This window comes from Mixophyes fleayi, chromosome 4, assembly GCF_038048845.1.
Source record: "Mixophyes fleayi isolate aMixFle1 chromosome 4, aMixFle1.hap1, whole genome shotgun sequence".
NCBI lineage: Eukaryota > Metazoa > Chordata > Amphibia > Anura > Limnodynastidae > Mixophyes > Mixophyes fleayi.
In genome coordinates this window covers 193,061,120-193,076,471 of record NC_134405.1, presented here as the reverse complement: position 1 = coordinate 193,076,471, position 15,352 = coordinate 193,061,120, and the positions used below count along the sequence as shown (strand labels likewise).

Genomic DNA, 15,352 nt, shown 5'->3' with positions numbered 1-15,352 from the left:
CATTAACTGGTGCCATGAAACTACTGTGCCAAAAGAGTAAATAAAAGAAACCTACAACCACCTACTGGTACCACGGGCCTTATGCCCACCAATCCTGCACGGGACTTGTGCACAAAGTGTATGGAGTGCAGACGTGGGCCTGGAAGATGGTTGACCGAGGGCCTTACCTGCCTCCAGCAGTCTCCAATGGTCTCCCCATTGTCGTTGATCTTGTCCGCTGACTGCTGCTATTCCCAAGGGCCTGCAGCTGCTCTTCCTCATGGGTGCAACATCTTATTTTTTTATCCTGATGTCGGGCCTCCGGAGTTCGTTCCTGGTCTGTCTCAGCCATCAAACTGAAATCACACTGCTAGTGATGACTAAATATCAGCCTCCGCTTGGTGAAGATGCGGCGAGCACTGATTGGCTTCCGCGCAGCCAAAAATTCATATGACCGGAGGCTCACCGCCCTGGCCACCGATTGGCTGGTGGAAAATTGGTTCTGATTCACTGTAAGAAATGCCGGAGGATGCTGAAAGGAAAGAAGGCTTACCTGCATTCTGCGTCATTGAGCAGGTAAGTCCACCGCCGGGCCCCTCTTCACTTTAGACAAAGGACTGGCCATCTGGCACTTCTGGCAAATGCCAGAAGGGTCGATGGTCAGAAGGGCCGGTCTGGTCCCGGGCAGTCAGTGCACGCACCCACCGTGCACTGACAGCCTGTCAGTGACAGGCTACCCTGGTGGCTGGCTCCTCCCCAGGAACCAGCCACCAGATCACATGTGCAGCGCTGCACTGTCAAATCGGGTCAGAGGAGCGGACAACAGAAGAAGAAAGCAGAAGACAGCAAGAAGAGAAAAGAAGATGAAAAGGTAAGTACACTAAAACGGGGGGGGGGGGGAGAAAAAGGATGTCACACAGAAAACAGGGAAGGGGTGGAAGGATGCCACACAGACAATGGGGGGGGGGAGAAGAGAGAGGATGCCACAAAGGGGGGGGGCAGGGGGTGTCGGAGAAGAGAGGATGCCACAAAGGAGGGGGGGGAAGAGAGGATGCCACAAATGAGGGAGGGTGAAAAGAGGGGATGCCACACAGGGGAGGGGGAGAAGAGAGAGGATGCCACACAGGGGAGGTGAAGAGAGAGGATGCCACATGGGGGGGGGGGGGGAGAGAGAGGATGCCACATTGTAGGGGGGGAAAGCGAGGATGCCACACATTGGGAGTGGGCAGTGTGATGATGCAACACGGGGGGGGGGCAGAGAGAGAATGCCACACAGGAGGGGGGAAAAGAGAGAGGATGCCACACAGGGGTGGGGGAGAAGAGAAAGGATGCCACACATAGTGGAAGGGCAGTGTGATGATGTCAAACAGGGGGGGGGGGCAGAGGGAGGATTATGCAAATATAATTTAGTGTTGTTAATATGTTCACTCTGTGGCATAATATGATTTGGGGGCAGTACTGTGGCATAATATGGTTTGGAGCACTGCTGTAAGGTATAATATGATTTTGGGGCACTACTGTATGGCATAATATGATTTGGGGCACTACTGTATGGTATAATATGATTTGGGGGCACTATTGTGGCATAATATCAACTGGGGGCAGTATTGTGGTATAATATAATATGGGGCACTATTGTATGAACTGGGGCACTATTGTAGCATAATATGATTTGGGAGCTATTAATTGAAAGTGGGGCTGTTTGGTAAAAAATAATGTCTATTTATTAAATGTGAATAGGAATTATTTAATGGCAGTGATGGTTGCGGGAAATAGGTATATTTATTAAATGTAAATGCTATTTAATTTATTGCTGAGGTTGTTTGGAGGGAGGTAAATAGGTTTATTTATTAAACGTGAATACTAATATTTTAATGTTGCGGCTGGAGGGAGGCCTAATTATAAAACATGGGTTGTATTGATTAAACACCAGGGGGTAAATGTATGAACGTCTGATTTTTTCAACTCGCTGGAAATCGGCGGCTTTGCATTGAAAATTTAAAGCGGCGATGGCTTGTAAAGGCAAAGTTACCTTTACAAGCCATCGCCGCTTTAAATTTTACCTGCAAAGTTGCCGATTTCCGGCGAGTTGAAGAAATCGGACGTTCATACATTTACCCCCAGGGCTGGTTGGAATTTTCTATATTACATGCACACATTTTTTTTTCCAAATACAGCCTCCAGCATTCAAGGATCCAGACAAGCAGCAACTAAAGACAACAGCAGCCACCACAGGTGGTGAAAGAACAGGTAGGAGAGAGCAGGACTGTCTGCCAACTGTCCTGAATCTGGTAGGGAAATCCCGAATTTTGGTGACTGTCTCGTTTAGTGAGATTTGGTCCGACTACAAGGACAGTTGGGAGGTATGTCCCACTTCACACTGTACTGCTTGTGAAGGCAGAGCTGCGTGCAACTAACAGTAGTGCACACAGTATTGCTGTGTAGTTGTCTAACATTTGTCTAAAATGATAACCATTGTACATAATAGGGGCCCCCTGTCTTAAATACCTCGTGCCCCACGAGCGATAATCCAGCTCTGGTTAGCAGGAGGGAGCAGATAGCTGCTCCCAGTCCCTGGATAGTACACAGCCTGCAGAGCAAGCCACAAGATTTGGTAATTTCATTAGACTAAGAGCTTCCCTGCTCACTCTACAGGAAGTTCCCACCCTGATGAATGACAGCAGCAGCAAAAGCATAGATAAGTAAAGTGGGCTGGGGGTGTCATAATGTGCCTGGGGGGATGGTGTGATGTGGCTGGAAGGGCGTGATAAATGTAATGTTTTATTATAATGTATGTATCAATGCCCCATGTTGGCCACACCCACAACACAATGTGGTCACGCCCTTTTCAGCGCCGACGCTACGCAGCGGCACACGGTTTCTTTCCTACTAGACCTGAGGTGGGTCTGTGTAACTTGACCTTGTATAATATATAACTTTCAGATTATAAATGCTAGCTGTTGTTGATGTCAATGTTTTTGTTTATGAAAAGGCGCATTTTATCACCATATTGAAAGCCGGTACATGTCTTACTGTCTACAAGCTATCTAATAAATTTTAATTTATTTATTTTGAATTTATTAATTCATTTGCTCTTCTTGTGGGCATTCTTTTGTGTTTATAGCTTGGGGGATTCTTGCCTCTCTGCTGTCGTGGGTGTTCCACCAGATCCGGTGAGGCAAGAGGAAAAGAGACCGTAACAGAAGCCTTCATAATCATAATCCTCATCAGGTATTTATATAGCATCACTATTCCGTAGTGCTGTACAGAGAACTCACTCACATCAGTCCCTGCCCCATTGGAGCATACAGTCTAACTTCTCTAACATACACACATACACTGAGAGCCAATTAACCTACTAGTACGGCGGTTCCCAAAGTGTGCGCCGCGGCACCGGGGTGCCGCGGGCCAGCCCTAGAAAAAAGAAAGCAAACAGAAACTTACCAATCTGCGCGGCGCTAGGACCCTGCAGCCTCCTCTCTCCCGCAGCTGTCACTGAATATCGACGTCAGTGACAGCTGCGCAAGAAAGGAGGCTGCAGGGTCCTAGCGCCGCGCGGATTGGTAAGTTTCTGTTTGCTTTCTTTTTTCTATAGCTGGCGCCTGGTGCGGAGCAGAGGAGGGGGACAGAGAGCAGAGGAGGAGGGCAGATGGCAGAGGAGGGGGACAGAGAGCAGAGGAGGAGGGCAGATGGCAGAGGAGGGGGACAGATGGCAGAGGAGGGGGACAGAGAGCAGAGGAAGAGGGCAGATGGCAGAGGAGGGGGACAGATGGCAGAGGAGGGGGACAGAGAGCAGAGGAGGAGGGCAGATGGCAGAGGAGGGGGACAGATGGCAGAGGAGGGGGACAGAGAGCAGAGGAGGGGGACAGATGGCAGAGGAGGGGGACAGATGGCAGAGGAGGAGGGCAGATGGCAGAGGAGGGTGACAGAGGGCAGAGGAGGGGAACAGATGGCAGAGGAGGGGGACAGATGGCAGAGGAGGAGGGCAGATGGCAGAGGAGGGTGACAGAGGGCAGAGGAGGGGAACAGCGTGACAGAGGGCAGAGGAGGGGACAGAGGGCAGAGGGGGCAACGTGAGAGAGGGCAGTGTGCCTGGATGCAGAGGGGGCAGTGTGCCTGGTTGCAGAGGGGGCAGTGTGCCTGGTTGCAGAGGGGGCAGTGTGCCTGGTTGCAGAGGGGGCAGTGTGCCTGGATGCAGAGGGGGCAGTGTGCCTGGATGCAGAGGGGGCAGTGTGCCTGGATGCAGAGGGGGCAGAGTGTCTGGATGCAGAGGGGCATTTTTGCATACAACTAAATAAGTATTTCTGTCGTGACCTAAATACTTATTACAATTTTTTGACCCAACTACTTCTAAAACAGGACTGCTCAGTAATTATTTTGGAGGGGTGCCTTGAAAAAATTTGGAGACTCTAAGGGTGCCGGGAACTGCAAAAGTTTGGGAACCACTGTACTAGTATGTTTTTGGAGTGTGGCGGGAAACCGGAGCACCCGGTGGAAAACTATGCAAACATGGGGAGAACATACAAACTCCACACTGATAAGGCAATGGTCAAACTCATGACCCCTGTGCTGTGAGGGAAAAGTGCTAACAACTAAGCCATCGTTCGACCCATACCACCCTGAGGTTAAATTCGCCTTTTTTATACCTTTGTACCATTACACCAGACTCGGGGTACCACACTAGGGAATGCATCATTTGTATGAGAAGTTAGTGGTCCACAGTGTTAGCATCCACTTGGGCCCATGTGCATGCTGCCTCTTGTAGTGCCACAAGTATGTACTTTAAATGGTGTCCCCATCTAGAAATATTAAGTGTTGCCACATCAGTAAAAAATAATTATTGCCCCAATGGTAATGAAATAGTATGCCACAATAATATAATAAAATAAAAAAAAGTCATTTACTTATAATCATTAATGGAATTTAGCCCACTAATTTATTCATAAAATAATTTGGCACCCGTAATATAATTAATAATAATTTATGCCCCTCTAAACAAGAAATCATGATTACCCTCATAATTAAAACTTGTATTGTGCCTCCTGTTATGTTAACATTGGCCAGCAGTGTAAAGCTGATCTCGCCTAGATCAGTGTGTTGATTCTGGCGATTTTCACTGCAATCTCGGGCGAGTTTGTAAAATTTCAGCTTCGGTCTGCAGTGGTCACATGGTACACAGTGTAGGCGGGCTGCTGGAATTCTATGGTAGTCAGTGCAGGAGCTGCAGCATTTCTTTCTGTTCCTGGAGTCCCTCGTGTAGATAAAGGTAAGAGGAAGGGGTAATGTGATGGGGAGCTAGCGTGTGAGTCAAACATGTGTGATTGAAGCTGAAGTGCATAGGGGGACATGTGTGATTGAATTTGCTTTGGCATAGGGGGGCATGTGTCATTGAAGCTGCTGGGTATGGGGGTCATGTGTGATTGAAGCTGCAGGGCATAGGGGGGCATGTGTGAAGGTGCTGGGCAGAGGGGGGGTATGTGTGGCTAAAGGTGCTGGGCAGAGAGGGGGCATGTGTGAAGGTGCTGGGAGGGGGTCATGTTTGGCTAAAGGTGCTTGGCAGAAAGGGGGCATGTGTGAAGGTGCTGTGAGGGGGGACATGTGTGGCTAAAGGTGCAGGGCAGAGAGGGGGCATGTGTGAAGGTGCTGGGCAGAGGGGGGAGCATGTGTGGCCTGGCCAAAGGTGCTGGGCATAGGGGGGGGGCATGTGTGATTGAAGTGCAGGGCAGAGGAGGGCATGTGTGATTGAAGCTGCAGGGCATAGACAGGCATGTATGATTGAAGCTGCAGGGCACAGGGGGGCATGTGTGATTGAAGCTGCAGGACATAGGTAGGCATGTGTGATTGAAGCTGCAGGACATAGGTAGGCATGTGTGATTGAAGCTGCAGGGCACAGGGGGGCATGTGTGATTGAAGCTGCAGGACATAGGTAGGCATGTGTGATTGAAGCTGCAGGACATAGGTAGGCATGTGTGATTGAAGCTGCAGGGCACAGGGGGGCATGTGTGATTGAAGCTGCTCTGGCATAGGGGGACATGTGGGATTGAAGCTGCAGGGCATAGGGGGGGCATGTGTGAAGGTGCTGGGCAGAGGGGGGCTTGTGAGGGAGAAGCCTCTTCCCCACATGGCCCCTCCTCAACCAACAATACCCTGACAACACTCACCAGCTTTTCTCTGATATTCCCCATGAAACGTGCTCATTATCTTTTCCCTCACATGCCCGCTGCCTCAGTCCCTCTCTTTCTTCAAAATGACAAAAGACACCTTTTATTTGAAAGAGTAGATCCTTACCAGGAAATGAGATAGTAAAACAGAGACTGTTATTGCCATAGATGTTGTGGTTTTGTTTACTGTTTACAGTTTACTGTATCTAGTCACATTTTACTCAGATAATATTATCATTACCGGCCATGAGTATAACTGCTTTTGTCACAACACCGTACATAAAAGACTTTTCTCAATTATCTCACAAAAATAACAATACATCCAGTTTTTTACGCACTTTGTTTTTGGTGGCATATTTCAGCCTTCTCACTTATCCATAACTTTTAAATTTTGATATTTTTCAGGCATTCATTGCCGGACACCAGGAACCATTGGAGTATAGTGTTGGGACCAGGCAAAAGGGCAATTTAAGTCATCCAAGAAGTTCACTGACACTCCTCCTGCTCTATACCCCTCTCCTGTTAGGCCTTCAGTTTTGATTAATTGCCCAGTGTGGCAGGGTGGATTTTTTTAATACTGGGATGGTCTCTAAAGTCTGCAACTTTAGTGTCACTACGTGGATGACTGTGTAACGCTCTGAGCAGGAGATCTGAAGTAATGAGGTGGTGCTTACGCTAATGCCCCCACTCACAATGCTGGATTCCTCTGCAGGACCTGGCCGTAGTCACTACAGGGTTTCCCAGGCAGTGATTGCAGGAATGTCAGTCACTGCTTCACAGTGCTCTGTAGGACGGAAAGACTGTGAGTGTTAACCTTTCCCACCATAGTGCTGGAAGATAGGTTTAGCAAGTTGCTGTGGGCCACAGGAATGGGTACCTCTTAGTGTTGGGGCAGGCTTCATGTTTCCTTAAGGGGTCTGGGTCAGGTGGAGGATACTGGGTATATGTAAGCCCCCAATAAGCACTGGACTGGTGAAGGGTGCATCCTTTTGAACAGCTACAAATGCATTTCTGGGGGGAGATGCTTCTTTCCATTCCGTGCACTTTCTCTCCGTTGGTCTGTCACTCCACGTGTGCAGTCACCAGAACTCCTTTTCTCTGTTTCTCTTAAGATAATAGGTTTTTTCAGTGTTTTACTAAGTGGTTAGTCCCAAAGATTTATTGGGCTTTAGGGCTGCCTTGCAAGCTCACTGTTTTGTGATTGTGTGCAGCTTCTGTCTGTTCTTGTATTTTTTCTTCTATCTGTGCTTATGTCAGATTGGCGGTTGATCCTCGAGGGCTATGGCAGGGTAACTTATATGACAAAGTTTACCTTTTCCAGTTGAAACTCTAAATGCCTGGGATAGGTCACTAGCCAACTCTATGGCTTAGATTGCTCAGCTTGTCATTTCCCTTTGGCTTTTCATGGAGTCTGGCTTGTTCGGTGTCTGTAGTGATTGCTCCTTCAAACAGGCACTTAAAACTCACCTGTTCCTCAAAGCCTACCAACCATCCACTTACCCCTAACCTTGTTGCTCCTTCGCTAACCTCCTTCTCTCGTTCTCCCCTCTCTCCCCTAGCCCCGCCTTTTTCTCCCTTACTTTAATGGCTCCCTCTTGTGCCTGTTCGTTCACCCTCCCTTAGGATGTGAGCTCGTATGAGCAGGGCCCCTCTCCCCTCCTGTCACCATACCTTTTCTTCTGCTCCATCTTTACCCATATGTCTGCCCGGAGTTTCTGAAGTATTGGTACTTTGTGTTTATTGTTCTGTACTATGTCACCCTCTATGGTCTACTGTTTGTACTATGTATGGCGCTGCAGAAACCTTGTGGCGCCTAACAAATAAATCATAATAATAATAATAATAATAGTTTCCCTTCAGTGTAGGTACCTGGTACATACACTGCATGGGAAATAACACACCCAACCATTCCAAAGCTATTTCTTTCCAGTCAAGACTCAAGTTGGAGGGAAGATTAATCCCTTCATATCTGCTGCCATGGAGAAGGAAAAGGGAAATGTGAACTATCAGCAGTGTGACTTTCAAATCTAATTAGATAATAAAAAGATGCAGTGGCATGAACAAATGGGCTTGATAGTAAGCTTTCAGATTGTGTCTTCTTTAGAGGAGTACAAATTTCTTCAGGGGTTCCAGGCAATGCATTCTGAAAAAGGTATGTCATTTAAGTTGTCTAATAAAATTATTACCTACAAGAACTCTATTTTACTTCTACTACAGGAACTCATAGGAAACCATTTAAAGAATGTATCTATTTTATTAAAGCAAGGGCATTGCAAAAACATTACCAAGCAGCACAAGGATGAAAAAAATTAAATAATGTAAAAGGTTTCAAGAAAAGCTAGAGGTGTTAAGCTAGGTTATACATTTGATCTGGAGAAGCATGTGTTTACCAGATACAAGACATCTTGTTTAGAAAAGCTCATGTTCCCTAGAGATGCAGCTGTATGCTAGAATCTGAGGCAACACTTGCATATGACAGTTCTAAAAGGAAACTCATAAAAATAAAACACTGTTTCAGGTGTGCTTTTCTACTGATGCAATAATCTTTTAACATAACATCTAGCAGTAAGAAGTGCCAAAAGCAAAGAACGTTCTGCAGCTGGGATGTAAAATTTATTGATGGTTAGTAAAAAGGGTCATTTTTCTTTTTTTTTATCATCAATATTTTTATTGAAACTTTTCAAAAATATATGGGGTACAGAAACAAGAAAAGAGGGGAAATCACACAAGGAGGAACACATGGGGGACCCCCTACGCAGGGGGGGGGAAGAGTCACTCAGTTGAAGCAAGGCTCATAAAATCAGCAATATACATACAGAAGGTAATTCCCTGGACTGCTGATGGTCCTAGCCACAGTTCCTGAACTAAACACTGAATTATGAAGGTTATTCAGGTGACGTATAAGGGAGGATGTCCCTAGGTGGCCAAGATCCTTAGCCCTGCTTATTTGAGCTTTACATAAGGCAATATTAATTACTGTAGCAACTGATGGAGGACCAGCAGAAGAAATGAACAAGCAATTATTTGTCAACCTCTCTATAAGGTGTAATTACAAATATTTTTATTGATACAATGTGAAATGCAAAAAAATAAATGCATAAAAATATTAATTTATCAGTCTTTGAATTGACAGCTGTGGTTTTGGCTCTTCTGCATGTCACAAATCACAGCACTGGGCAGACTGACGAGCTTCTGACCAGCAGTGGTGACACATACTGCGCCTTTACCAAGACTTGGGAAATTAAATACATACGAAAATATAATCTTTTTTTTTCCTGCCAGGTATTTTACATTTTAAAATAAGAATCTCATAATAGATTATTCACATATTTAGGGTTTTTACTATGATACAATCTAATTTAACAGTGCATTGTGAATGTTTTAACCAAATTACCAAATTAGAAATCCAGCCAGTAGAGAGGTATGCTGAAAAATCTAGTCCATCTCGGGTCCTGAAACATTACAATATGCTGAACACCAAACTACAAAGCCCTGGAAGATATATACATGAATAAGTGGCAGTAGAAAAAGGTCCTACAGAGAAGAGCTAGACAAAAGCTTTGTGCTCTACATTCCTGCAGAGCAGTGTTTATGTTTAAGGCTGGTTTGAAGATGAGCAAGGGATTAGCAGTTAGAGACTGGACAAAACTATTTATTCTGTGTGGAAGACAATGTGGGAGAACTACACCTTGTGGGCAACAGACGGCCCGCAGAGCCTTTATCTGTGGCCCTCAGCTCCTTTCTGCTTAATTATCAGGTTTGTTTATTATAACTCTTGTTTAAAATGTCTGCTATGTTGTTACAGATACGTCTCTCAATGATTAAATGTAGTTTTAACTCATAACAGATTAATGGTAATGCGCGGCCCATTTAAAGGTTAGAGGACTGCACCGTGCGCCCCCTGAAGTGTATGAGGTTCCCATCACTGCCTTGTACCCTCTTCCCTGCCATATTACCAGTTCTCTAAAACGGTGGTTGGTTACTGAGGCAAGAGACATGGGAGTCTATCCTAACTAATGGGGATCACCCCACCCTTGTTAAGCACTCCCTAATTTTCAGTGTAACTCTGGCAGACCTGTTAAAATGTTTTGCCTTAGGATTGATCTAGATTCTAAAAGGTATTGTTATGGACAGTTTAACAATAATGGACCTGCAGCAGGCAAGGTTTAGTCTGCATGCATTATGTTATATTATCTACAAGTCGGAAAAACAAACTCCATGGCTATTTCCCTTCCTCTAAATCCTTCCGCCCACATTGTAAAACTATTGCATCCCTTGCTTTGCTGCCTCTGCTACCATGGTCCTCAATATTCATAGTCTGGAGAAATAGAAATGGTTCCGTGCACGGTTGTTAGCTGTAAGCCAACTGATTGTCCAATAATGTCCCAGCTGATACTCCAGGACAAAGACATTGCTATTTATTTTTTATGTTGAGTTTTCTTTTAATTGGTGCTTTTGGATTTAACTAACACCAATCTAAATATTTAACTTAAGTTTAATTTAGGCTTAGAGTTGGCCATAAAAAGGGTTGTAGATCTGTACTATATTCCAAATATTATGAAGCAGTTAGACAGTGAAGTAGTCCACAATGTGTACTATAGCTACATTTCTTCAGACATATGCCCATTAGCAGGCCTCGCCCCAAAACAGGTAAACAAGCTGGCTTTCTTTCTCTGGCAGGAATATCCCCCTCCCCTCCAATGTATTGCAATGTGAGACATTATCAGCTCATTACAGAGGACACATTGTGTGAGGAAATATTTCCAGAAACACAAAAGACTTGGTTGCAGTCATCCCACTGCAGGACACTATAGCCAGCATCTTTGAGCACCATTTAACAGGAAAATGGCAGATATGAACAAGATTACACTCAGCCGCACAACAAAAATAAATAAAGTGAGTAAATAAATTAAGTTCTGTAAAGGTATGGGGACTCTAGCATATATATTTTTATTTGTTGTTAGAAGCTTTTTTTCTCTCTATATATAAAAGGCTACTCGTAATTTAGGTTTAGCGGTCCTTTAGGCAGGGTACCCACTGGCATTTGTACAATGAAAGTCCAAAAGTCAGTGACACTGCATTTCAAACATGAACGTGTATGACACGTTGTGGTTGACAAGTATTTGAACCTGTGTTTAAGGAATATCCTACAATGACATTGATGCATTTGACTTGAGCTGAACATAAGCAATGGAGTACAGCGTCCTAAAATTGCGCCACACTGCTCCCGAAAAACATGGTGGTATGGCGACTTTGGATGTAATGCGTTTAAATGTCACCCCAATTTACATGCATTGTACTAGCGTTAAAACCCCTAATAAATGCTAGTCACTTGATGCTAATGAGTATGAGGCTTTAAGATGGCCAATTCCTCCAATGTACATAATGCAATGGGTTAGTCTTATAACTGGAATACAGACAGTTTGACACATAGTTTGTCATAGTCCAGCGCTTCATAATTACTCTTTTCCACTTTCAATCTACTCAGTATTGCAAGTGAAAAACCACCCCAGGGAATTCTAATGTCTCCCTCACAAAATATCAGTCCCATGGCAAAATTATTGGCTGCTGTGTATAGAAGAGTGGAGAAGAGGTCTAATTATCATAATCATAATTATCTAATTAGCAAAGAACCCAATACCAGCCTTTTGAAAACCTTATCAATAAAGATGTACAAAATAAAATATTCAATATTTATTGCACCATAGCAAAATCAAAGTTATTTTGACAACTATCAATAATTTCCAACTTTTCATCTGATAGCAAATTTTCCTGATTTAATTTTCTAATAACAGCCTCCAGTGATCGCAGGCGGAAGAGAGTTACATTTTCCTGCACTTCAAGAAGTGCTATTTTAGACTGGAGTTTAGCAATGGTTTCCCACAGATGATTCCTGTCAAGCTCATGTCTGCAGTATGAATGCTCAGTTTCTAAGATCTCATCAGTTTTTTCCGATTCTTTGCAAAATAGGTTTTCTGTATCAAGATTTTCTTCTTCAGTGAACTGATGATGCAAGATGACCTGACTTGTCAGAATAGGCTGTTTTTCTGAAATGCCATCTGGCACAATAATCGTTATAACAGGTTCTTCGGGCAAATCCATTTGTTCTATTGTTTGCTTAATTGCAGAAAACACAACTGATTTGTCAGAGGCTTTTGGTTTGTTGCTGAAATTATCTACATGAAATCTATGCAGATTTGCTGTGACAATGTCACCCTGCTCTGCTAATGGAATTTCAAAAGACATCTTGGAGTCTGATGATGTGTTAATAAATATATTTTCCTGGGAGGCATTAGGCAGCTCAAATGTCATAGTTTGGCAGGTTGGCATTTCACAGTCTGGCTTTGTCTGTCCACAAAATAACTCTTTGCAATCTGAAAACACAAACATAAGAATATAATAATGAAAATAATCACAAAACAACAATCAACTCAGTCTCCATAGTCATATTTGCAAATTTCAACTTTTGGTGTATTCAGCAGACTAATTAGCCAAACCAGAAAAGTAATAGCTTAAGGAATGTAATACAGGTTCTCCTGCAGTCAGCACAGAAGTATGCAGTACAGCCATGCTCACCAAGGATGCATGAATACACTTAGAAAATGTATTAACTAGGAGACACGATGGGTACGACAGGCAATGTGTTGGAAGGACAAAGCCTTCCTTCCCAAGCCCTGACATGCATGCACTAAGGATGACTTTTAAGCATAGAGTGCCAAAACCATGGATGACATAACTTCAATGTGTAGTGCCCAACTTAAGGGATCATTATACTAAAAAATAAATAGGTCATAACATAGAGAATAAGACCGAACAGTTGAATCCGTTTTTTGCGGCACAACTTCCTCTGAACTTCACACAGGGAGGTCACAAAGCAAATCAGGGAGGGGGAGTAAAATCATGGGTAATGTGTGTGCCTTTTTAAGGTTGGTGGGCCACATATGTGGCCCTTGAAGTGGTTTCCTAATACTGAGGTAGAGACATGGACCCACAATGTGATCCACACAAACCTCCCGCAGTGCCTTTGTGAAGGACCAATTATTCCCTCTGACTCTGGAGACTTGTGCTGTGAGAAGGACCTGGAAACGTTTGCCTTTCTGCCATGATGTTGACTTGAGGAACCCTAAATCTATTTATCAACAGCTGGAACACCCCCTGATGGAGGTCACCTCGGGCTTCAAGCAGCCTACCTCTTGGTCAGAAGACCGGGTGACAGCCTATCGCCTACAGGGGCCGTCTTTAAGCCCAACTGCGTACATAAGCATCAACACCTGATCTTAGCCAAAAGGCAGAGAAACTTTTCTCTCGCCCATACTTAAAAAGCCCATTCTTGACCCCACCTCACTCTCTAACTACTGCCCCATTTCTCTTCTCCCTTTTGCCTCCATACTAGTTGAGCGGTTTACCTACAACGGTCTCGGCAGCACCTATCTAACAACTCCCTCCTTGGTCCTCTCTAATCTAGCTTTCGACCCCTCCACTCCACAGAAACTGCCTTGACCAAAGTCACTAATGATCTTCCCTTGGCCAAATCTAGGGGCCACTTCTCCCTTCTTATCCTCCTGGACCGCTCTGTGGCCATTGATACCGTGGATTGCCTTTTCCTACTTCACATTCTTCACACCATTGGGATTTCTGAGACCGTCCTTTCGTGGTTCACCTCCAAAGTCGCCAACCATTCCTTATCTGTTTCTACCTGTGGTTCCTCCTCCCCTTCATGCATTCTTTCTGTAGGAGTCTCACCTGGTTCTGTCCTTGGCCCTCTGCTCTTTTCCCTGGAAACTGAGTAATTGGGCCTACTGCAAAACCCTGGCGCTCAAAGGTGTATAATAATGGCATTGACCTACATATTCATGGGTATTGCTGTTATATAGTCTCCTCTATTGAAAAGTGTATTAACAAGTTTGACCTAAATAGCTTAGACCTGTAGGACATATACCCTTGTGGCCATCCCTCTCCCCAAGTTTTCTTAAGTTCCCTCCTCGTTCCCCTAGGGAAGCTTGTCGGCCTTGAGGAGAAAAAGTCCCACCCAGATCTTGCGGCGAGAGATTAGCCTGAAGACCCATGGCCTTATGGCTCCAGGGGATCGGAGTAACAAGGCCATTTGCCTTTATGGAAGGGTCCAAAGGCCCAAGCACCCAGACAGACATTTTTGCACTGCACTGAGAAATTTGAAGCACAGCACCTTGGGCTTCAATAAAAATGTTTTTTTGAAATGTGTTTGTTCATTAAGAGACAACACCCCTGTCTTGAAATGTTAAAATTAATATTTCTGAGGGAATATGGTGGGTGTCTCCTATTTACTGAAGGATGAGCATGGTTTATTTAGAGTAGGAGTTTCTCTAAGCCCTAATATATTAGAATTAATGAGAAAAGGTAATAATACATTGCAAATTATCGTATTAATTGGAACATTTTTTTTTTTAAATAAAGGTTCATCAATAGGGGAATATTTTTCCCATGATTTCCACAGACCAGGAGGAAAACAGGACTTGCTCTACTAAATGATCTCGAGTGCACTTGTTTCGGAAATTAACTATAATTCGTCCTAATCTGTACGTTTTCATACATTATATTTCCTCTTCGGGGCAGGGAATGCCAATTTCCACTTGTTATTTGCGACCAAATTCCTTTACATGATAGATTCCTTGTCTGGAATTTATCATCTTTAAAGAAGCAACATACATACTGAAACATGAACTTCCACAGCAGCTGGAAAAGCCCATTTCACAGCCTCGAGTGGCCACTATTACTATCTGTGGTCAGTTCTCTAAAACGTGATTTAGATGTATGCGGCAAAACTACGTCTGACCTCGATCAGTAGTGTACAGAGCCACTGAGATGCGACAGAGGAGGCGGCGTGTGACATATACGTACTCTCCGGGCCTTGGACACTGAGCAGCTAGCAGCGCGCTATACACGAGTGGGGCAGGTAGTAAAATAACTATGGAGAGTCTGTTCTTCCGCATCCGGACACCTGATCTGCTGTCACCAACAATAACCTGTTATCTGGCAGTGCCCTCAGGCTCAGAGCACTGAGCTCTCTTATTATGCATGGATGGAGGAAGACACCACTAAAACACTACTATGTGTATGTGTTGTAGTCACTAGCCTACATTTGTTCATACTGTGAATGCTGGCTAGCATCTTCCATGGAAATAAAGTAGTGAAAGACTATTTTATTACAAGGAGAAACTGCATCCTAGAATATG

General features: G+C 44.5%; 1 protein-coding gene across 1 annotated transcript; it reads right to left on the bottom strand.

Annotated features, from left to right (window-relative positions):
- Positions 1-11,819: 11,819 nt before the first annotated feature.
- Positions 11,820-15,295, bottom strand: THAP5 (THAP domain containing 5). Its single transcript, XM_075209036.1, has 2 exons — positions 14,953-15,295; positions 11,820-12,514 (listed from the first exon to the last, which is right to left on the bottom strand). The coding sequence occupies exons 1-2, from the start codon at positions 15,107-15,109 to the stop codon at positions 11,835-11,837; spliced, it is 837 nt and encodes a 278-aa protein (XP_075065137.1). The 5' UTR covers positions 15,110-15,295; the 3' UTR covers positions 11,820-11,834.
- Positions 15,296-15,352: the final 57 nt, after the last annotated feature.

Bases quoted from the DNA above. Each gene is read 5' to 3' on its own strand.
- THAP5 (XM_075209036.1), bottom strand. From the start codon at position 15,109: ATGCGGAAGAACAGACTCTCCATAGTTATTTTACTACCTGCCCCACTC. The intron at 12,515-14,952 runs GTCAGACGTAGT...TTGTGTTTTCAG, and splicing joins TCTGTACACTACTGATCGAG to ATTGCAAAGAGTTATTTTGT.